Source organism: Carcharhinus amblyrhynchos, chromosome 1, assembly GCF_965287045.1.
Source record: "Carcharhinus amblyrhynchos chromosome 1, sCarAmb.v2.hapA, whole genome shotgun sequence".
Taxonomy (NCBI): domain Eukaryota; kingdom Metazoa; phylum Chordata; class Chondrichthyes; order Carcharhiniformes; family Carcharhinidae; genus Carcharhinus; species Carcharhinus amblyrhynchos.
This window is the reverse complement of record NC_137324.1, coordinates 124080176-124103045: the sequence shown is the minus strand read 5'-3', so window position 1 is coordinate 124103045 and position 22870 is coordinate 124080176. Positions and strand designations below refer to the sequence as shown.

General features: G+C 41.3%; 1 protein-coding gene across 6 annotated transcripts in view; it reads left to right on the top strand.

The window, feature by feature from the left end:
- Window positions 1-20504, top strand: part of LOC145344803 (uncharacterized) — a 31687-nt gene extending 11183 nt beyond the window's left edge. The window contains exons 4-11 of one of the 6 annotated variants that reach the window (XM_080191978.1): window positions 506-528; window positions 3411-3565; window positions 6287-6390; window positions 6525-6608; window positions 8652-12135; window positions 16461-16616; window positions 17429-17499; window positions 19894-20504. In XM_080191978.1, the coding sequence (XP_080048104.1) occupies window positions 506-528; window positions 3411-3565; window positions 6287-6390; window positions 6525-6608; window positions 8652-12135; window positions 16461-16616; window positions 17429-17487 (4065 nt within the window). In that variant the 3' untranslated portion in view covers window positions 17488-17499; window positions 19894-20504. Of the gene's footprint in view, window positions 1-505; window positions 529-3410; window positions 3566-6286; window positions 6391-6524; window positions 6609-8651; window positions 12136-16454; window positions 16617-17428; window positions 17500-19893 lie in introns of all 6 variants that reach the window. The other 5 variants (XM_080191968.1, XM_080191959.1, XM_080192009.1 and 2 more) reach the window with 5 other exon arrangements.
- Window positions 20505-22870: the final 2366 nt, after the last annotated feature.

Genomic DNA, 22870 nt, shown 5'->3' with positions numbered 1-22870 from the left:
TTTGTGGATGAAACCGAAAACAGCAGAAGGAGTGTCATAAAGTTTGGTTAAATTGCCATGGAATTACAGAAGAAATGTAATATTTGGAAGTGGAGAGTACTGGGGCAGATATAAGTGCAATGTCATGCATCTTGGAAAGCAATTTGAGTTGTTGAACTAGCTCAGAGAGGTATGCTAAAAGGGATTTTAAAGTAATGGTAAACTCCACTCTGATTATGTTCACTGAAAGCCCACGTGAAAAAGCAAATCAAGTAATGAGATCCACCAAATTCAGGCTTGAAGCTGTTGAGCTGACTTGTACCGTGCTCCGTCCAGGTTGTACCTTGAATATTGTTTTCATCTTGGAGGGAAATACGCAAGCCCTGGAAGCAGGTTTGAGAAGGATCTCCACAGTCAGAGAACTGAGATGTGGAACGTTTACAGAATGTACATAATAAAGGTATTGGTATAGATTGTAAAGCCTACTACACCATTATTTCTAATGCCATGCTTGTTTCATTCACAGGTGGCTTGTGACTTAAATGAAAGGTAACTTTTTTAATTACTTTATGTTTGGTTTGGTGATCCTTTTCCATAGGAATTACCCTTTTAATGCTCCACTCTTTTTTTAGCATCAAGAAATTTTATCTTTATAACTAATCTCCTCCAGTTCTACAACCCTCTGCAAATTCAATGGGAGGGATTTTCCAAAAAAAATTCAAGGTGCTGAATTTGCATAAAAACTGGAATAAATCCCACTGATTTTTTTTCAGCGGGATTTTCAACATGAATCTCCCACACTCTGTGCACTGCAGAGTACACGTGTGTGAATCTTATGAAAAATCTGTGGGCAGGGCCCATTCCCGTTGGAGAGGCCAGCAGCAGAGCACTGAGCAGGCCACTGTGCATGCGCTGACCTGTCATAACAAATATCAGCGCATGTGCAGTAGACTGCAGTACCGGCCTCCTAATCACTGGACAGCTCTGAGGCCCTGCATCGCTGGTGAGCCATGACAGCCCCCCTCAGCCTGCTGTGATCTCTCCTTGCCTTCCCCCTGCCACCCTCCACCCAACAAGCAGTCCCGATTTTTTTTTTCCCCCTTCTTCCAACCTTGATGACCATCCCCAATCACTGGCCTCCTTTTCACTGTCGCCGTCAAGTACAGAGTGGCAGCGGGACCCCCCCCACCCCACTGATCTGCGCCACCCCCTTTTCCCCCCAGAGACCCAGCACTCTTGGCACTGCCCAGTGGCAGTGCCAAGGTGCTCCCTGCGTGCATTAGGTCAGGTTGCCAGCTCCCCGCTAATAGGGAGCTGTTGTAAACCCCGCATGCATGAAACACTCCTGGCATGGGGGGTAGAGGCTAGCAGGCCTGGAGACCTCAATCCTGTGCATGCTAATGATATGCAAATGCTCATTATAATAATTTATACAGCTCCGTGCTGATTTCTGGCACAGAGCTGACGATACCAGAAATCCGGCAATTGGAAACACACGGAGGCCATGGTGCCCAGCAGGAAGCCCCTCCATGACCTCCACTTGAGTTTCTCAGCCCGCAGCACTGCTTTAGCAGCCGGCGAGGAGAATCGCCCCCTACGTTCTTTGTTTCTGATGCGTCCCTGACTTATCACACCACTGGTGGTCATGTCTTCAGTTGTCTAGATCTTAATGTTTGGAATTCCCTTCCAACACCTCTGCAACTCATTATCCTCCTTTAATATATATCTTAAAGCCTATGACATGTTCTAATATCTCCTCCTTTCAATTACCATCAGTGTTCTTCGTTAATACTTTTGTGAAGCAGCTTGGGATATTTTACTACATAAAAAGCACTTGTATAAATGCAATTTGTTGCGATAATTACCCGAGTTAACGTTCTAATACTTAACTGCTACTAGTTCACCATAGGGTGATTCTGTAAAGAGTGTGAGTGCAATTTTCTAAAAATAAAAATTAAACTATTAAATAAATTTAAAATATTGAAATATGCAAATAGGAACTTATATTAAAAATTAGGTGTCACACCATCATTTTACGTGCCTTTATAAAATTCTCACTTTCTTGCCCTACATTGAAAAGCATTATCTACTTAAAGGAATTATTAATATAAATTCATACATAGATATAGAAATACTGTACTACAGAGTTAATAATTATAGATGTCACATATAATTCAGGGTTCTTCAGCCTGGATTTCTAGTCACACCTGCTCAGAAACTGGAAGTTCCCGCCAGAGATCAACGGAGCTTGAAATGGTCTGCCACGTTTTCTGTCCTTCCCACAGTGATTCGCACCAGAAAGTTGACCCATTTGTATTTGATTCAGATCAATAAAAATCCAGTAATCCTGTTGATCCCATATGATCCTTTTGGAATACTTACTTTCCAAACTTGTTACCATAGGGAGATGATGGTGTAGTAGGAATGGCATCAGACTAGTAATCCAGAGACCAAGACTAATAACCTGGGGCATGGGTTCAAATCCATGTGTTGAGGTGTGAAAGGAGGAGATATTAGAACAGAAGTCATAGGTGTATTTGAATTCAATTAATAAATATGGAGTTGAAAGACAGTCTTAGTAAGGCTTCCACAAATCTGTCATTGATCTGGTTCACTAATGTCCTTTACGGAAGGAAATCTGCTGTCTTTACATGGTCTAGCCAATCTTTGTCTCTGGGCCTACAGTGGTTAGCTCTTAACTGTGCGCTGAAATGGCATAATAAGTCTCCCATTTGTAACAATGATGGGTAACAAATGCTGGTTTTCCCAGTGAAGCCAACATCCCATGAAATATATCTTTAAAAAAGCCTCGGCTTTCATTGCATTGTTTCCATACCACACTCATCGGCTGCCATTGGTGGTGGTAGGGGCGAACTTGCCGGGGTCTTTTAAAAGACTTCTGGATGAGTATATGGGACCTAATGAGATTGGGAGTTACAGATAGTTCTATGGCTTGGTAGGTATAGATGTGATCGGCGCAACTTGTGGGCCGAAGGGCCTGTTTGTGCTGTAGTGTTCTATGTTCATTACTAAAGCTGGCATTATGGATGTCTTTATTTTTCAAAAGTCTAATTTAGACTGGTAGTTGCATCTCCAGTGAGTTTTAAGCTTAATTACAGTGTCCCTTATAATCCTTTAGGCTCTAATTTCAAAATAGTCCATTGCCTTTATGCCACAAAATATAAGAATAAAACTGAATGATTCTAGATTTTGAACATTTTTAGAGGAGAATCTGGTGTTCCCAACTTTGAAGTCTGATGCTACTATTATTAGAGTGGCTTTTGTAGCGTGAACTTTTAAAGTTAGCTTATAATTATTGTTCGAACAGTGACATTTTATATGTTTCACAACATTAGCTTTTAGTTAATATCACAGCTGCTTATTACAATATCTTGCCTATTGTATCTATACTTGTTCTTTGCTTCCAAAAGGGTAAAGAGCAACCTTGCTATCGTCCTCCCTACTTTAGAGAAGCATGATGAATTGACTTGTCTACAACCACACCAGTTTCTTATAAAACCAGTAATGGATAGTATCTCTGCACTCCAATTGACAAAAGATACACCAAAACCCAGTAGCACCTTAGGTAAGATTTCAATTTTTAAACATTGTATATGGTTCTAATACTCGAGTCTGCATTCAGAGTCTGTTCTTTCATCTCTCAGACCTGGATCTGAATCTAGCTCTGACTGACAAGTAGCAAGTCCTCTCTGCCTGCAGGCATCCTGTATGAACTGAGCATTGGCAACCTCTGCCTACAATGAAAGAAACATAAAGCCATCTTTCTCAGCTCAGTACCCAGGGGCAGATATCACCAGTCAGATGGGAGATGGAAGAATTGTAACCCTGTCTGAGGTTTAAGTAAAAACACATTTTTTGGGCCACAGGAGAAATCTTTACTCTGCTTTAACCATTTTATTTCTGACCTGTTGAGTGAATGATGCTGGCATTGAGTACCAAAATGGAAAATGAACCAAATTCACCAAAAAAGATTAGATATGAAAAAATGATATGCCATCAATGGTTTTGTTCTTTAATAATTGTTTCTCTGTTTAATATGTTGAATGAATGGAATAACTTGAAACCAATCTTTCATTACTTGACCATCACAAAAACGGAGGGCTAGTTTTGACTATCGCAAATAAAATGCATTGGTATCATAGAGTCATACAGTGCAGAAAAGGACCTTTGGCCCATGGAGTCTGCATCGACAATATCTCCCAGTAAAGGCTTGATAATCCCATTTTCCTGCACTTGCCTCATATCCTTGAATGTTATGATATTTCAGGTGCCCATCCAAATAGTTTTTAATGGTTATGTTTTTGGCCTCAACTACCTTCCCACACAATGCATTCCAGATTCCCACAACTCTCTGAGTGAAAAAGTTTTCTTCAGATCCCCACCAAATCCCCTACCCCTCACTCTAAAACTATGCCCCCTCGTGATTGACTCCTCCCTACTTGCCCTATCCGTACTGCTCATAATCTTATACTCCTCAATCATGTCTTCCCTCAGCCTTCCCTGTCTAACCAATCTAAGCCTATCCAGTCTCACCTTATGGCACAAATGCTCCATCCCAGACAACATCTTGATGAACCTCCTCTGTACTCCTTTGGTGCAATCAGATCCTTCCTATAGTAATTCTGTTTTGTCATTATGATCCACATAACTTCAATATGCCCACTAATGCTGATGAAATACTTTCTATCATTCTCAAGATATAGTCTCTCTTTAGTATCACTTGCCCCTTCCTGACCTCACTTCCCTTCAGAATTCCAGCTTACTTCCCTGATATTGATGCTACCTAATGTTATGGAAATTCCTTTTAACTCTTTAATTTCCTTCATCTTGGAAGTTCTGACCTAATAGATCGGAAATGTTATTTCAAGAGGTCAGTAACAGTTCTGTGATCACCCTACACAAAGTGGGGCTGGCACAGTGGGTAGCACTACTGCCTCACAATGCCAAGGACCAAGTTCAGTGGAGTTTGCATGTCCTCTCCATGTCTGCATCAGTTTCTTCCAGGTGCTTCTGTTTCCTCCCACAGTCCAAAAATGTGCCAGTCAGATGGATTGGCCATCAAATTGCCCCTTGTTGTCCCAAGACATGTAGGATAGTGGTTTGGTTATTGATAAATGCACAGGATTACAGGAGTGGGCGGGCCTAGGTCAGATGCTGTTTCGGAAAATCGGTGCAGACTCACTGGGCAGAATGGCCTGTTTCTGCACTGTAGAGATTCAGTAGTTCTATGGCACATGACATTGAACTGGGCATCAAAAGAGTGGAAACCTATGTGGTTCATTATCCCCACATTTATGTCAATATGTATGCAAACAGTGATTCCCTGGCTCTTGAAGTTGAAATATCCAGGACATTCAGATTCTTTCTTTACCTTGTCAAGTGTAAAATTAGAGACAGTTTCTGATCAACAAAGTAGTATGAGTACTTACTCCAATAGATACAGCCTCAGAGATTTACTTTATGCATCTGGGCTGCCTAACAAATTTCGAAGATGTCATCTGTGGCCATTTAGAAGGGCTTGGATATTTAGGTGAGGGTAATCATGGACTTGGTTCATTAAAGTGCAATCCATCTTGTTGAGATTGTTTGCAGGACAGATTACAGCAGGTGGCACAATAATTAGCATAGTCTGTGCCACTGCCTCTGCGGTAAACCTAAGCTTGTGAAGGCAGAGCACGCTTCTGTTAGCATGATTCAGTAATGATGTGCTCTTGGAGCTAGGTGCTTTTGATGGGCGCTTGACATTCTCTCCAGCTATTATGGAAGTTCAGAGTGAATAATGATTGAATTTGTACTTGAAGAAATGTTCTTATAAAAATTGGTTTCCATTACCTTAAATTGAACCTATGGGTTACATTCTCATGTAAAGTTTTATGACCCAACAAGTCTGGGAGTGTAGCTAAAAGTAAAGTTTATTTATTTGTCACAAGTAAGGCTTACATTAACACTAATGAAGTTACTGTGAAATTCCCCTAGTCGTCACACTATGGCGCCTGTTCGGGTCAATGTACCTAACCAGCATGTCTTTCAGACTGTGGGAGGAAACTGGAGTACCCGAAGGAAACCCACACAGACATGGGGAGAACATGCAAACTCTGCACAGACAGTGACCCGGGCTAGGAATCGAATCAAGGTCCCCGGCCGGCACTGTGAGGCAGCAGTGCTAACCACAAGTATTATCAGTTAGAAAATACACAGGACTTTGCAGTACATATATTTCTGAAAGTAAGCTGTCAGTGAATGATAAGAATAATAAATTGTACCTACTGATTCTTTTCCCCCACAGATCCTGGCAATACTGCAAGTAAACCATGCACGGATAGTTATCGATTTAAAACTACCTTGAAAATGTGGAAACAGCCCAAGGATTTTAAAGAAGCAAAGTTTTCTGTAAGTTAGTTTCCGTAGTTTGACAAAATCTCAACCAAGATTACATACAATAATTTGCAATTTTTTTCTAATGCAGAGCAATAATTTTAAAAATAAATGTCGAGACATTTTTTAATTAAACAAACATCTTTCAGCCGGAAAATGTTATTGAATTTGGCCATCGTGATCACCTTTGGTGTATTTCTGCAAAAGATGAATATCAGGACATGAGCGTGGAGGTAAGTTAGTACAGTTTGGATCTTGACATGATTTGTTACATTAAGCTGCTACAGTTCTGAATTTTACTGAATGAATTATCCATCGATTACCTAAGACTAGTACTTGTATATAAAAATTGTCTTCTACAGCCCAGAAACTTTCCCTTTTTGATTTTCTGCTGCAAGGCCTCAAGTATAGAAGTTGACATTAGTCATGAAATTGACTGAAGAAGAAATAAAGTAACACATTAATGTAACATACTCATGTGTCCAGGTCATGTCAAAATGTTTCCCAGGGAATCTCTCTCTAAACCATCTCCCATTTCTTTAAAATGCTCCTAAATTTGCCTGATAACACTTCTCTGAAACACTTGGGACGTTTTACTTCGTGAAAGTCTTAAATTAAAAGCAAGTAGTTGTTGTCATCAGTATTAAGCTCGGAAATATAACAGCCAATTCAGTTCATAATAAATATTCAATTAATAACATTAATGAATGCTAACTTTTAGGTGCAACAAGAGACAAGAAGTTTATTCTTTTAAATTCAGCATAGATTGTGATTGGCTAAGTCGTGCTTAATTAAGGCACAAGAATTCTTTGAAGAAGTAACACAAATAAAAGATGTGGAAATGCAGTGGATAATATATAGTATTGTCTTCAGAAAAGCCTTCAGTCAGATCCTGGATGATATGCTCATGACGAAGATTAAGGAGTATGGATTCAGGGGGCAAATCTGAAAAGCACATTGACTAAAAAATAATAAGCAGAACATAAGAGTGAAACTAGTTATTCACCCTGAAGGAATATAGAAAGCAGTTTTCCATAAAGATCAGTGCTGGGACCATTATTATTCATAATTTACAGTTAATGATTTGAACATGAGAATTTATCATTCATAATTTGCAGATGAAACTAAATTGAGGACTATAAAGTATAGTGAAGAGTGCAATAAAAGACAAAAAAAAACTTGCAAATAAGTCCAAGGATACTGGTGAACAAATCATTTACAGTAATATCATAGATCAGAGAATAGTTACTGCAAAGAAGGAGGTCATTTGGCCCATTGTGTCCATGTCAACTCTTGAATCTTTTCTGCATCCTCTCTAAGTGTGGTGTCCAGAATTGGACACAGTGCTACATTTAAGGTCAAATCAATGCTTTATAAAGCTTCACCAGAACTTCCTTGCTTTTATACTACATAATTAAAAAGCCAGGAGCTGTATGTTTGGTATACCACTTCACACTTCTCTGCAATGAATTTAATCTGCCACGTGTCCATCCATTCCACCATTCTTTGTCCTGTATCTCTGTCTTCCTCACAGTTCGCAACACTTACATGTTTTGTGTCAACTGCAAGTTGTATCCTACATACCCAAGTCAAAGTCATTAATATTGATCTCGAGAAGCACTGGACCTAGTTACCGAACCCTGAGAATACCTCAATCACTTACTACCATTATTTGTTTCCTGTCATGCAGCCAACTTGATATCCATGTTACAAGTGACCGTTTGGTTCCATGGGCTGATAAGCCAGTAGGTGGTACTTTAACAAATGCATTTGGGAAGTCCATGTACACTACATCAACTGCATTACCCCCATCAACCATTGCTGTTCCCTCATCAAAAACTCAATCCAGTTCATTAAACATGACTTACTTTTAACAAATCAATTCTAGTACTCTTTAATTGCTTCAAATGAAGGTTAATTTTGTTCTAAAATCTTTCCTAACACTAAGGTTAAGCTGACTGGCCAGCTGAGCTTCACAACACTTTCTTTGAACAAGTGTGTAACATTTGCAATTAGCCAGTCCCCTGGCATCTCTGTATTTAAGGACAATTGAAAGATTATGGTCAATACCTCTGTGCTTTCCACCCTTACATTCCTCAGTGTCTTCAGATGCACCTGATCCAGTCTTGGTTACTAATAAATCCGATAAGGAGTGGAGATATTTTGTTACTCACAGTGTGGGTCAAACAAATTGGAAATCGCTGAAGAAAATATCTTGGCTGCTTTCAAAAGGAAAATGGCATATTTCAAACATTTTTTTTCTGATGTTTTTGTAGGAAATGCGCCACAAACACTATCAGTCCTTTAGAAAAGACTGGAACTGCTTTGTGACTGAAGACTATTCTGATAATGAAAATGATCTACAGCCTTCAGTGCCGTCACCCTCTGTGGAGATGCTCAAAATATCTATAGGCGAACAGCAGCCTCAAGTTAAACTGTTTAGTTTTGGTCAGCCCATCAAAAAAGTGAAAAAGAAATTTCGTGGAAACATTTCAGGCAATTTAGAGACTTGTTTGCCTTCTAGTTCAGGAACTGTTGCCAGTATCCCATCAGTTTCAAACTCGGAGATGTTGCTATCCAACAGTTCCAAAAAGTTGCTTAATGTAAGAGATAAAAAGCAAAAGCACAATCCTGTTCCTTCATCTGTTCAATCTAAACCCACCTCGAGCATCACAAGCCAAGCAACAGCAACAGCCACGTTATCTCTCCCAGCTACTTCGAGCTCATGTACAACAGTGACTGGCTTTGACAAAACTGCTGAATGTCAGCAGAAGCCATTGGCCTCAGGTGTTGGTGCTTTCACATTTTCCAAGTGTTCCGGCTCACCATTTGCACAAAAAAATTCCAGTACTTCAAGTCTTTGTGCAGGTCTAGTTAATCCCACAACCACTTCTGGAAGCTCACTGTTTTCCACGTCATCTGGTGTCTTTACATTTGGAAATTTCTTCGCCACCAAAACAGGAAATGAGCAACCACAGCCAACATCAGGAAGTTTGGTGTTTGAGAAGCTTAATTCATGCGCCATTACCAGTAATTCAACTAGTAGTTTAACTTCTGTCCTTCACAGTAAAACAACATGTGATTCACCTGGTACGCTCACAAGCCATCAAAATAGCCAAGCAACCTGCCACGCATCAGCCTCTTGTAACAGCAAAATATTTTCAGATTCAGTTGGAACAGCAACTGCTTTTTGCTCTGGGAATGTGACAGAACAAAGTTCACAAACAGGCTCACCAAAACCTACTATGTTTGATACTTCTGCCTCTTTAAGTGATCAAGCCAAAGCAGCACCATTATTTTCCTTTCTCAACTCTGGAAATGAAAAATTGGAATCTCCACCCAAACATATCGCAAACACAAAAGCAACCAGACCAAGTGAATCTTTAAGTAACCCGGAAAGTTTAACTTCTGTCGCAAGTTCAGTTGTTGCAAGAGATATATTTAAGCTCTTTATGTCCAGGGATGACGATCCAAATGTAAATGAGAAACAAATTTCATCAGCTACCAGCAGATCGACCACAGCAAATCTTGATTGTAAATCAGGTGATCCAGGTATTAGCACACCGCTTTCGTCTTTATTTGCTTCGCCGTCCTCGATTTCCTCAACCACAAACCAAGCACAGTCTCTAACATCTCAAAGCAGCATTGTGCCTTTTAAGCTTTTCTCTAGTTCTGCTGTATCCTCCCCTGTTTTTTCCAAGACATTTTCACCTGGCTCTAACTCTGTGGTTTTTACAGCTGGCTTCAATCAGGAACTCTCTCCAGCAGCCAGTCAGCTGCAGAGCACTGTTACGCCAAACGGTATTACCAAAGTGAAGGAGATGTCATCCTCCGAGATAAATGCCGACCCAGTTGTTTTAAGAAACTGGAAAAGTTTAGCTCCTGCCACTACTTCTGTTGTTGCAAGTGACCTCTTTACGTTTACCCAAGTATCCAGGAGTGATGTTCCAAACTTGAACGAAAGATCATTTTTATCAACTGTCAGCAGATCAACTTTATCAAACTCTGATATTAAATTAGAAGATCCAGGTGTAGTCAAGTCTGCTCCATCCTTGCTCGCTTCACCATTAGTGGTTTCTACCTCCTCCAGTTCTTTCTCATTTTCAATACTGCCAACTCAAAGCAGCATAAAGCCTTTGAATTGTTTTCCTTCTTGCGCTGTAGTTTTACCTGCTTGTGCCACGACAACTTCACCTGACTCCAGTGCTCTGACTTTTACAGCCAGCTTCAGTCAGGATTTCTCCACGGCAGTCAGTCAGCAGCAGAGCCCAGTTGCACCAGCCGATGTTATCAAAGAGAATGAGGTCCAAAACTCAGAGGTGCAATTAACTGCTGAGTCATCCAAATATAACGGAGCAGACCCAACCAGTTTGAATTGTGAGGATTTGGCACCAGCAATAAGTCAGCAACAGAGATGTGATAAAACACCAAATAATAATGATGCTGAAACCTACAAACTGAAAGAAACTCCACCAGTGGAAATGTTAACTTCTGAACCAAAAATATTTCAGAAGGCAAAATCCACTCGCTCTGATTATTTACATTTTACACCAGTGTTTGGCAAGGCTTTCTCTTCGGTCAGCCAACAGCAAACTCAAATTGTACCTGTTGATGTTGCTGTTAAAACCTGCAAAACAAAGGAAGCTTCAGCATTTGAAGTACCCTTAAATATGCAACCATCTGTAATTGAGAAAGGATCAGTTCCCCTCTTACAACTTAATAATGCAACACCTGCACATGAAAATACTTTGCCGAGATTTGGTGACAATATAAATAAAGAAGGCAAAGAATCTTTCATTATAAAAGCATCACTTTTTTCTGAAAATCCAGCTCCTTCCGAAGTTGACCAGAGATCAGCTGCCGCCAGTGACCAGAGTCACGTGGAACATGAATGTAACGCAAGTGCTAAAGAGGACCCTTCTCTTTGCGCAAAGAGCTGGACAAATATTGAAGCACTAAACGCGTCGCATAAAGGAGATTCTGCATTTAATTCACAAACTGTGGAATCTAGCAGCAGTAATTTTGCAGAAGCTAATAACAGTAAAACAAAAGAAGATATCCAGAGAACAGCAGCAAATCACTCACTTTCCACTGCTCCTTCTACAGCTGTTTGCCCAGTTTTCAAATTTGGTGAAGGTAGTGATTTCCAGTTCAAATTGGGTGTGCAGAACCTAGCAAATTCCACAGGACAACAGCAGAATAACAAGGGAGATGGTAAAACTGTACATCAACCAATGTTCCCATTCCCTCCACCAGTTTATCATCCATCTGCAGAGCTAGATTCAGAAAACATTCTCTTCTCTAACAGAGCAAAGCTGTACTGCTTTGAAAGGGCATCCTCGCAGTGGAAGGAGCGAGCATTTGGAGAAATTAGAGTTTTAAAACATAAAGTAACAAAACTACCACGATTAGTAATGTGGAACGCTACTAATAAATGTTGTGCTAATCACTGGATCACAAGAGACTTGGAGCTGAAGCATGCTAAAGCCAGTAATCATGTCTGGACTTGGCGTGCACTGGATTACTCAGATAACAAGCAGACCATTTTAGACTTCGCTGTACACTTTAAACTAAAAGAAATGGCTCAGGTATTCAAGCAAGTCATTGAGAGAGTGCAGAGCACAACTGAGGACTGTCAATTAGCAGAAAAAGATCTGTGCTGCTCTGCAGGAAACAAAAAGAATGATCAAAATGGAGATGATGGCCTTTCTTCACTTGTTGGAGCATTTGATTTGGAACATGAAGGAAAGTTTCTAAAAGGTAAATCCCACAGAATGGTTTTTCATTAAGCATCTTTCATTGCAATATTTTTGCAATATGAGGAGTTGTAAATACAGACTACTTAGATATGTTTAATTAGAAGAGTTGATGGAATGCTTATCCAAATTTTTAGCATTTTGGAAGCCACATACTTTTATTGCTCTTATTAATATCATAGAATTTCTACAGTGCAGAAGGAGGCTGTTTGGCCCATCAAGTCTGCATCGAATGACAACAATTCCATCCAGGCTCTATCCCCATAACCCCATGTATTTACCCTGCAAGTCCCCTGACGCCAAGGGGCAATATTAGCCTGGCCAGTCCACTGAACCTGCACATCTTTGGACTATGGGAGGAAACTGGAGATCCTGGAGGAAACCTATGTGGACACAGGGAGAACATGCAAACTCCAAACAGTCACCCAAGACTGGAATTGAACCCAGGTGTCTGGCACTGTGAATCATAGAATCCTTACAGCATAGAAAGAGACCATTCGGCCCATCGAGCCTGCACCGACCACAATCCCACCCAGGCCCTACCTCCACATCCCTACATATTTCGCCCACTAATCCTTCTAACCTACGGATCTCAGGACACCAAGGGGCAATTTTACAATAGCCAATCAACCTAATCTGCATATTTTTGGACTGTGGGAGGAAACCGGAGCATCCGGAGGAAACCCACACAAACACAAGGAGATTGTGCAAACTCCACACAGAGAACATAAGAAATAGGAGCAGGAGTAGGCCATCAAGCCCTTCGAGCCTGCCCCGCCATTCAATAAGATCATGGCTGATCTGAAGTGGCTCAGTTCCACTTTCCCGCTTTCTCCCCATAACCCTTAATTCCCTTGTCTATCAGAAACCTATCCACCCGCGTCTTAAATATATTTAGCGAGGTAGCCTCCACCACTTCAACGGGCATAGAATTCCAGAGATTCACCACCCTTTGAGTGAAGAAGTTCCTCCTCAACTCTGTTCTAAACTGCCTCCCCCCTTACCTTGAGGCTGTGCCCTCTAGTCCTGCTGTCCTTTCTGAGCGGGAAGAACCTCTCCACCTCTACCCTATCCATCCCTTTCATCATCTTGTACGTCTCAATGAGATCTCCCCTCATCCTTCTAAACTCTAATGAGTACAAGCCCAGTCTATTCAGCCTCTCCTCATAGCTCAACCCCCTGAACGCCGGTGTCAGCCTAGCGAACCTCCTCTGCACTCCCTCCAAGGCCAAAATATCCTTGCGCAAGTGCGGCAACCAAAACTGCACACAGTACTCCAGCTGTAGCCTCACCAGTGTCCTGTACAGTTGCAGCAAGACAGTGACCTGAGCCGGGAATCAAACCCAGGTCCCTGGAGCTGTGAAGTAGCAGTGCTAACCACTGTGCTGTAGTGCTGCCCTAAAGATATCAGATCATGCTGCCTCTTCTTGGCAAGCATCTTTATGTCCATGTGTACTCATGAATGCGGTTGCATTTTCCATTTTGAGTATTGAGAAAAATAAACATATATTCCTTTGTTGAATTTAACCCTATAAGAAACCAATCTTGCTCCAGTTCTTGAATGTCACAGCACTCAAAGGGTTGAAACACTTCTTCAAAATACTTCTGACTGCAGTCAATCAAAAGGTGGGAAATATTGGCGGGGTGGGGGAGAGAAATTATCCCATATACCTCCTTTTTAAAAACATTTCAACTTTGTTATAATGGTGAAAGAGGAGACACAACAAAGGTGTGCAGTGTAAATGAAAGTTGTGCAAGCAATGCCAACCACTGTGCCAGCATGCTGCCCTATTACTGAAGCAATTATTTTTAAAAATATTGTTGATCCGAGTTCCTATGAAATACATCATAGGGCATTTGAGTTCCTCGAAGCTCAGACAATTTTTGGGGGCAAATAAAACCTTTTTTTTACTTTCTTTTCTCATTAACTTTATTTTGTCACCTTCCTCCTCTCTGAAATTAACTCCCTGCTGTGGAACAGTTCCACAAGCTTTGGTCACCTATGGTAGGTACTTCATTTGGGTGACCATTTTTCCTGTGACGCATTCATGTGTCAACAAAATATGTGAGCAAGCATTTTGACTCTGAAGCACTGATTATAATCTCGCCAATGTTTTTTTTGTATTGTGTCACTCTCTTTTATCTCATTCAATTACTCAGCAGGATTTGTTAGATGTCATCAGGAGTGGAAATATTGTCTGAACTCAGTTTTTTTTGTAACATGAAGATTATTGAATTTATTTGTAGCATCTACCATTGCTCAACTGAGGCTAATTAATTCAGCAAAAATGGTGAGTGTTGTATCCTGCTATCTTGGGCTTGGCTAGTCACTGAATAGACAAAGAACAAAGAACAAAATCAGCCCGGGAAACAGGCCCTTCGGCCCAACGAGCCCGCGCCGCCATCTCAACACCACCAGTCCCCCTCTCCCCCCACGGCCCCTGTCTAATGTTTTATGGCCTTCCAGATTGAGGGAAACTGATTTAGGGACAATTTATTCCTGCCAATCAGCCTAACAGCACATCTTTGGAGTGTGGGAGGAAACCGGAGCACCCAGAGAAAACCCACACAAGCACGGGGAGAATGCGCAAACTCCCACAGACACCGGCCCAAATCCATGTGTCTGCACAGCAATCAGTGATAGTCACTGAGCTGTCATCTTGCCCAGTATCTTGTCCAGTTTAGGCACACACTAACGACATGAAGCACTAGGCCAATCCTGAATAATCAAGAGCAGCCCCAGTACGACCCATCGCGTGTATGCCCCTCGTTGGACACGAGGTGGACCGACTTAAAACCTGTGAATGAAAAGAGAAAAACATTATTATCATACCATACCCATTTACATTACCAGGGACGCCCCAATGCTAATGACCCTTATTTAAAACAATCTCCTATATCCACCCATCTCCAACCCAGTCATGTGCCTGTCTAAGTTACTCTTAAATGACCCTAGCGTGTTTGCCTCCACCACCTTACTTGGCAGAGCATTCCATACCCCCACTACCCTCTGTGTGAAAAACCTCCCTCTAATATCTGTGTTGTACCTCTCCCCCCTCACCTTAAGTCCATGGCCCCTTGTCCTACGTGTCTCTATCACAGGAAATAGCTTACCTCTGTTTACTCTATCTATGATGTGGGAATGCCGGCGTTGGACTGGCGTAAACACAGTAAAAAGTCTGACAACACCAGGTTTAAGTCCAACCGATTTATTTGATAATACTCACAAGCTTTCGAGGGGACTGCCTCTTCGTCAGGTGAATGGAGAGTTCTGGCCTCAGACAGAGCATATAAAGCACAGACAACTGTCTGTGTAAACAGACATTGAGTAAACAGGGGAGAAGGAAAATTTAGGGTGTAGAATGTTTTATTCATTTGTGGATATGGACATCGCTGGCTGGCCAGCATTTATTGCCCTTCCCTAGTTGTCCTTGAGGAGGTGGTGGTGAGCTGCAGTTGTGTTGCAGTTACAAGCAGTGAATGAGTTAATGTTAAATTTTTGTGACAAAAAAGAAATACTGAAGAGGCAGGAAATCTGAAACAACAGAAAATGCTGGAAATGCTCAGCAGGTCAGGCAGCATCTGTGGAGAGAGAAGCAGAGTTAATAGGCAGGGTTTTCCCCCTCAGGCTTAAGAACCCAACCACACAGTTATTTAGGTGTGTCTGGGGTACAGACATGTGCCTGTGGTGTTCCCAGAATTAGCCAATTGATGGCCAGAAGGAATGCTCACTGTTCAGTTAAGGACAACTCTCAAAACTGGATAGTTAGTAGGAGACCCTTGAGCTGAAGAAGCAGCACATTGCCCTGGCTGCTAAGTGAGGGAGAGGTCACCTCAAGATGGAGCATGTCCTTTTTCCAGCATTTTTAACTTTAACTTAAAAATGGCTTCAGCAGCCAGGGCACCTTTATGGAGCAGGAGTTCCACAAAGGAGTCTGCAGGATCTCCCAGTCTGAAGTGGTGCCTCCCCAGTGTGCAGTTGAGTGGCCACCTTCAACCAGCTACACTGTCCCCTGACTTTTCTACAGGTTTGGCCAACTGGAAAATTGCCTACACCCTCCTATGCAAATATGCCATGAGCAAGGTCCGTTCGCTATCTGCTGCTTGCACAAATCTTCCCACATCCCATCCCACTTCTGGGAAAATGGCACAAGGGTGCCTGGTGCAACGTTTCAGGTTGATGTATTCTTATAATAGGTCATTCACATGAAACATTAACTCTGTTTCTCTCCTTGCAAATAGCTGCCTGACCTGCTGAGTATTAACAGCATTTTCTGTTCTAATTTTACAACTGTTCTATTTTGTTTTTCAATTGCTATATAGGAACAGAAGAACAGCAGGAGGAAGAAGAAGATGAAGATGTGATGATGCTGAGTGAACTTACACCGACACCAGAGCAAAGGGCACTTGCCTTAGAGCTCCTTCTTCCACCAACTTTCTTCTGCTACAAGAACAGGCCAGGTTACCAGAGCAGTGATGATGAAGGTGTGCTGTTAAGTAAAATTTAAATTATACCCGATAGTGCAATTTAGAAGTTTGGGGCTGCAAAGAAAATAATATAAATCTTTCAATGACATAACATATTTCTTCCCCTACTCGCCACTCAAGAATATGCGGAAAATCTCATCCAATGGCAAAAGAAAGTCCTCTCTCGAGACCCATATGATCAGGTCTCGAAACAGGAAAAGAGAATTAAGTCTGAAAGTTGTGTTGTTTTGTGAAGGTTGACATTTTGTTGAGCCCAGATATCTACATGATGAATTACTTCGCGATACTTAATAGTTGTTGAATTTCCCCCTTTCTTGAAGATGAAGAACCCGAGCAAATATCGAGTCTCTGAATTTGAGTGACAATATGGGGGACATTGTTTGTTGTAAAATTAATAATTTGTGCACAACATAGTCCATGTAATCGCATTTCTTCATTGCAACAAATAACAGGAGTGACGATTTTAGCATTTGTAGCTTTTGCAGATATTAAAATTAATCATAACTATTGCACACCTCTTAATTTTAATAGCCAATCAGTGTGAGCACTTGATCATGTTAGCTGACCTAATCCCTTATCATTACAACTTATCATTGATGTCCTAGTTTGTGTGTGTGTCTGTGGATATCACTCCTCCACCCGAGTCCAGATGTCTGATTTAATGAATCCTCTCAGACTAAAGGCCTTCACGCTTATCTGTGAACCCTTTTACAAAGACCTCTGGTTTTTTTTATAACAGCTTATGTGATTTTTAAACGTGTGTGATTAATCCTTTCAGCGCCATTTCAATCCATGTTTTTCTTTACCAGAGGAGACTTTTGAGACAGCAGTAAAGAAGCTTTACCCTAACTACAATAAATATGTTTAATTCCATCTCCTGGTAAGTCTCAGCTATTTTACACCAAAAATTCCATTTTTTTTGAAGTAATGCTGACTTCCAGCTTCATCTTCTACTCCATTATTTACCTTCACATTTCTCACTCTGTACTCCCTCTTCAACCTCCACAAATAGTACTCCCCAAAGAGTTACAAGTCGTAATATTGAACAGCAGAGGGTGCTAATAATACATTGAACAGTACAGACAGTATGGGCCCTTCAGCACTCGATATTGTCTGAAACCAAGATCAAGCTATCCCACTCCCTATCATTCTGGTGTGCTCCATGTGCCTATCCAATAACTGCTTGAAAGTGTCTGACTCCACTATCACAGCAGGCAGTCCATTCCACACCCCAACCACACACTGAGTAAAGAACCTACCTCGGACATCCCTCTTAATATCTCCCATCATGAACCTTATAGTTATGCCCCCTAGTAACAGCTACATCCACCCAAGGAAATAGTCTCTGAACGTCCACGCTATCTATCCCCCTCATCATCTTATAAAGCTCTATTAAGTCACCTGTCATCCTCCTCAGCCCTAAAAAGAAAAGCCCTAGCTCCCTCAACCTTTCCTCATAAGACTTACCCTCCAAATCAGGCAGCATTCTGGTGAATTTCCTCTGCACTCTCTCCAATGCTTCCACATCCTCCTTATAGTGAGGTGACCAGAACTGCACACAATATTCCAAATGCGGTCTTACCAAGGTCCTATACAGTTGCAGCATAACCCCACTACTGTTAAACTCTTAACACCCCCCCTTAATAAACGCTAACACGCTATAGGCCTTCTTCACGGTTCTATCCTCTTGTGTGGCAACCTTCAGAGATCTGTGGATATGAACCCCAAGATCTCTCTGTTCCTCCACATTCCTCAGAACCCTGTTGTTGACCCTGTAATCCATTCAAATTTGTCCTACCAAAATGAATCACCTCGCACTTATCAGGGTGAAACTCCATCTGCCACTTTTCTACCCAGCTCTGCATCCTATCAATGTCTCTTTGCAGTCTACAACAGCCCTCCACCTCATCCACTACTCCACCAATCTTGGTGTCATCAGCAAATTTACTGACCCACCCTTCAGCCCCTTCTTCCAAGTCATTGATAAAAATCACAAATACCACAGGACCTAGCACTGATCCCTGTGGTACACTGCTGGTAACTGGTCTCCAGTCTGAAAATTTTCCATCCACCCTCTGTCTTCTATGAGATCAGGAGTAAACACAGAAAGAAGTCCCACAACACCAGGTTTTTAAGTCCAATCAGTTTATTTGATAGTAATCCCACAAACTTTCAGAAACAGTGTTTCTTCGTCAGGTGTGTGCAAGGTTCTGATCAGAGAAAGGCATAAAAAGACACACACAGTTTACAGAATCAGAGCATTCTCTTTCTGGCCCCACAGATGCTGATTATTTCCAGCATTTTCTGTTTGTATTTCTTTATTTCCAGCCTCTTGTATAATTTCTGGGCATTTGTGCGATATTCCTCATGTTTAAATCTTAAGATCCTGTTTACCTGTTTTTTCATCATCTCTGCTCATGATGCTGGGGCATTCATTCTCCCACCCTCCTGCTGTCAATCATCTTCACCCTCTTACCCCAACACCACCCCCGCAAGAACCTGAAGATCTCCTGTGTCACTCCACCAGACATATTTTATTTATTTTGTGTTCTTGCCATTTGTTTTTCCTCTTAAATTTTCAAGAGTTTATATCATTTTGCCACCTGTCCCTAAATGTGGTTAGGCCACATCAAATGCTACCATTCTCCTCTGCCAAAGCAGCTCATAAACAGAAATAAACTCTGGTTATTTTTACTTTTATTTATTTATTATTAGTGTCCCCGAGTCACCACCCTACAGCACCATTCGGGTACGTGGGGGAGAATTTTAGCATGGTCAGTGCATCTAACCAACGCGTCTGGAGCACCGGGAGGAAACCCACATAGACACTTTACCACCAGCTATGTCCTTGATCCTTTCTTCCTTGTCCCCTCCACTCTGACCTGCATCAACAAGTGCAAGGAGCTCACTTACCTCTTAGGCTCAAAGTCTGAGACCATTCATTAAGCCCTCTTTTGTGTTTTGCCCCAATTTACCTCTGTCGACATTTAGCTTCTCTCTCACTTCCCACATGTCCACTCCAAGCCTCATGGCTCATAAAACCATTACCCAAAGACAATTATTTTTGCTGTATTTCAGTTATTGCTGTTAGATGAATATACAGGATATATAGGATGGGAATGGAGGGATATGGTTTCTGACAGGTAGGGGGTTTTAGTTCAGAGAGGCAGCATGCTTGGTGTAGGCTTAGCGGACTGAAGGCCCTGTGCTATAATGTTCTTTGACAGAGGTTTTGGAAACTAATGTGCACTTGTTTAATTTTTTTTTCATTTAGTGCCTTGAATAGAATCTAAGGAGTGCCGAGGATACTTCAAGTACTGAGTGGATCAAAGTCATGTTTACCTCTTTGTTATTCATTAATTGAAGTGTTTCTTGTTTGTTCAGAAAGGTAGTAAATTATTATTTTACATTTTTGTCACATCTATTGATGTGATAGAATGTTGCTGTTTTGAAACTGGATTCCTTCACACTCATGCAATGGTACAATATATTAACTTTAATTTTTAAAAACTTTTGAATGGTGTCAATTTTGTACTTTTAGTATGAAGCTGCACAAGTCCAGCAAGTACTTGTAAAGCATTTTCAGACAGGAGTCTTGACAAGGTGGGCTAACGAGCTTTGGAGGAACCGTAGTGCATCCAACATGAAAACCAATCAAAAGCAGAAAACCTGGCTGATCTACACTTCCCTCAGCCCAGAAATCACCTGATGTCAATTGTGGAGCTCCTTTGCTGTCCAACCTAAGTTCATCCTGCTACAAAGAAAATGACTTAGTATCATTCTAGTTAGTGTATTTCTGCGGTGAACCTTGATGATTCTTGTAACGGGTTCAACCGCTATTCGTGTTCAGACTCAATTAGAATAAATGACAACATTGGCAAAAAGCTTAATAATACAAAATTCTTGAACTAACTTTATTGAACTATGCTTCAAAACCTAAAGGATAAGAATAGCATGCTGATATTCACTTGTTCATCAGTTATCATTGCACAGAACCTATTGATAATTCAGACAGACAGATCTGTCTCATTACTTTATTACTTATTATGGTCTTATTCTCTCATCTAAATCTATATTGATGAAACCACAGGGACTAATGGTTTTTCGGACCCAGTTAACTGCTATGATTCCACAAGCCTTTCTCTTATCCATTCCAGTTTGGCCCTTAGCCTTTATACTGATTCTCACTCCGTGCATTGATCGTATGGTCAGAAGGAATTGTTGTTTATGTATTAGGCAACAATCCTAGCAAAGGAGTGAAATAAAGGGGTAAGGCCCTTTTACCAGCTTCACGGCTTTCCTCATGCTCAGGCCTTATGACAGCTAATTAGTTTACCCCGTGCATCTGGCTCTATGAATGGTTGAATATGATTTCCCCCATCATCTTAAGGATCCTTCCCTTGGCTGACACTTATACAATAAGACAAACTACCCTCCTCTTACCTCCCCCACTAACCACCCGCTTGTTACAAGATCTCATTATGGGGCCCATGGTGCAAATCAAGATGGTGGAGCAGTAGGCTGGGGAGTTCATGAGGACCACAAGAGTTACAGCAACAGCGCCTGCCCATCCAAAGAAGATGGAGTGCCCAGATAGGGCAGAGTGAAGAAGCTTGCCTCTTTACAGTGTCCCAATTTCTCCTTGGTGATAAGATGTCCATATCTCCTGGGCTTGGGTGGGAAGTGAATGAGTCTGAGTGACTGAAACTGCGAGAAAGGATGAATGAGAAAGTTTGAGTGAGAGTCTGGGTGAGTAAGTGGGTGATAGAAAGAACACTGACTGGAAGTGAGCCGGGCCGCCAGCCATCTCCTTCTCCTCCCTCCCCAAAAATCTAGCTACAAAACAGGCCGTAAGAGGAGAAAAACCGAGGCTGAAGGGCAACCCCCTTCCAATGCCCTCTTTTGTATGAATGGTGCTGAGACCAGCTCAGAGTTGTACCACCAGAGGCCAATGTGTCCGTGTTAGTTAACCCCAACTCCTTAGCCTGTCCCTAATCCTTTCCAGGAAATTGGGCCAAGTCTGTTTCACTCGAATAAAAAGCATAAAAGGATTTTTTTGGGGAACTCTGCTGCTTGGCACTTGCTCGTGATCATTTTTATTAAATACTCTTTTTAAATTATCAGCCTCACTGAGATTACACCACATTTATCACTGAATTGTCAGAGTGGCTAAAATGACAGTTTAAAGAGATCTATCTGGAACAAATATGATCTAAATGTCACAGAATCTTTACATTGCAGAAAGAGGCCATTCAGACCATCAAGTCTGTACTGGCTGTCTGAAAGAGCCCTTTACTTAGATTGACTTCCCTGCCTTATCCTCATAATCTTGCACGTACTTCCTTTTCAGATAGCAAATCAATTTCCTTTTGAATACCTCAATCACATCTGCCTCCACCACCCTTTTGGGAAGTTCGTTCCAGCCTCTAAATACCCTCTGGGTGAAAAAAAAGCCACACATCACTTTCACTCCTTTGGCCAATTATTTTGAATCTGTGCCCTTTAGTTCTTGATGCTCTCTCGCTTGGGAACAGTTCTCAATGATATATTGAAGAGCCAGTTTGACACATGAGGCAAAATTTTCCTTCATTACTCTGCTCCAAATTGGCATGTCAATGGAGACAGAGGTTAAAATGGGATGTTGATGCCACTACACCCTGCCCTGGCATGGGACATCCTGGAAATATGATAAAGAGTTCCATAAATCAATATACGTTTCCCCTTGACTGATTTACATTTGTATTAAAGTTTTAAAATTTTCCAGTATCTCAGTGACCATTAACTTGACGGGAAAATCTTTATGAAATTGTTTAATCCTAACAGATTTAAGCTTTAAGGAATTTACAATTACTCTGGCAGAATTTTAGTTACTGTGCGGTTTCCTCTATTTTACATTACCATTTAAACATAAGTGACACTTGGCTCTATTAAGAGAATTTTAAAAGGAATGTTTGTAGTTACAGTAATTATCATATTTCATCTTGTGTCACAATCTACTTTCATGATTCTGTACTTTTTAGAAGCCTGATAGAGCTGACAGTCAATGTGATGCTATCCAACATCTTAATTCCAATGAGTGATGATTTCCATTTGAAGTTTAGTATTAGACCTGGGGTGAGAGGAAAGAAGGGAACATATGACTCCCACCCCAGTCCTAGTTGCATTACTTTCTCTGGTCATAATTGGGAGAGGGTGAAGGAACTGCCCCCAATAAAAAGTATATTTATGTCTGAGACTGGGCGTAATGTTCT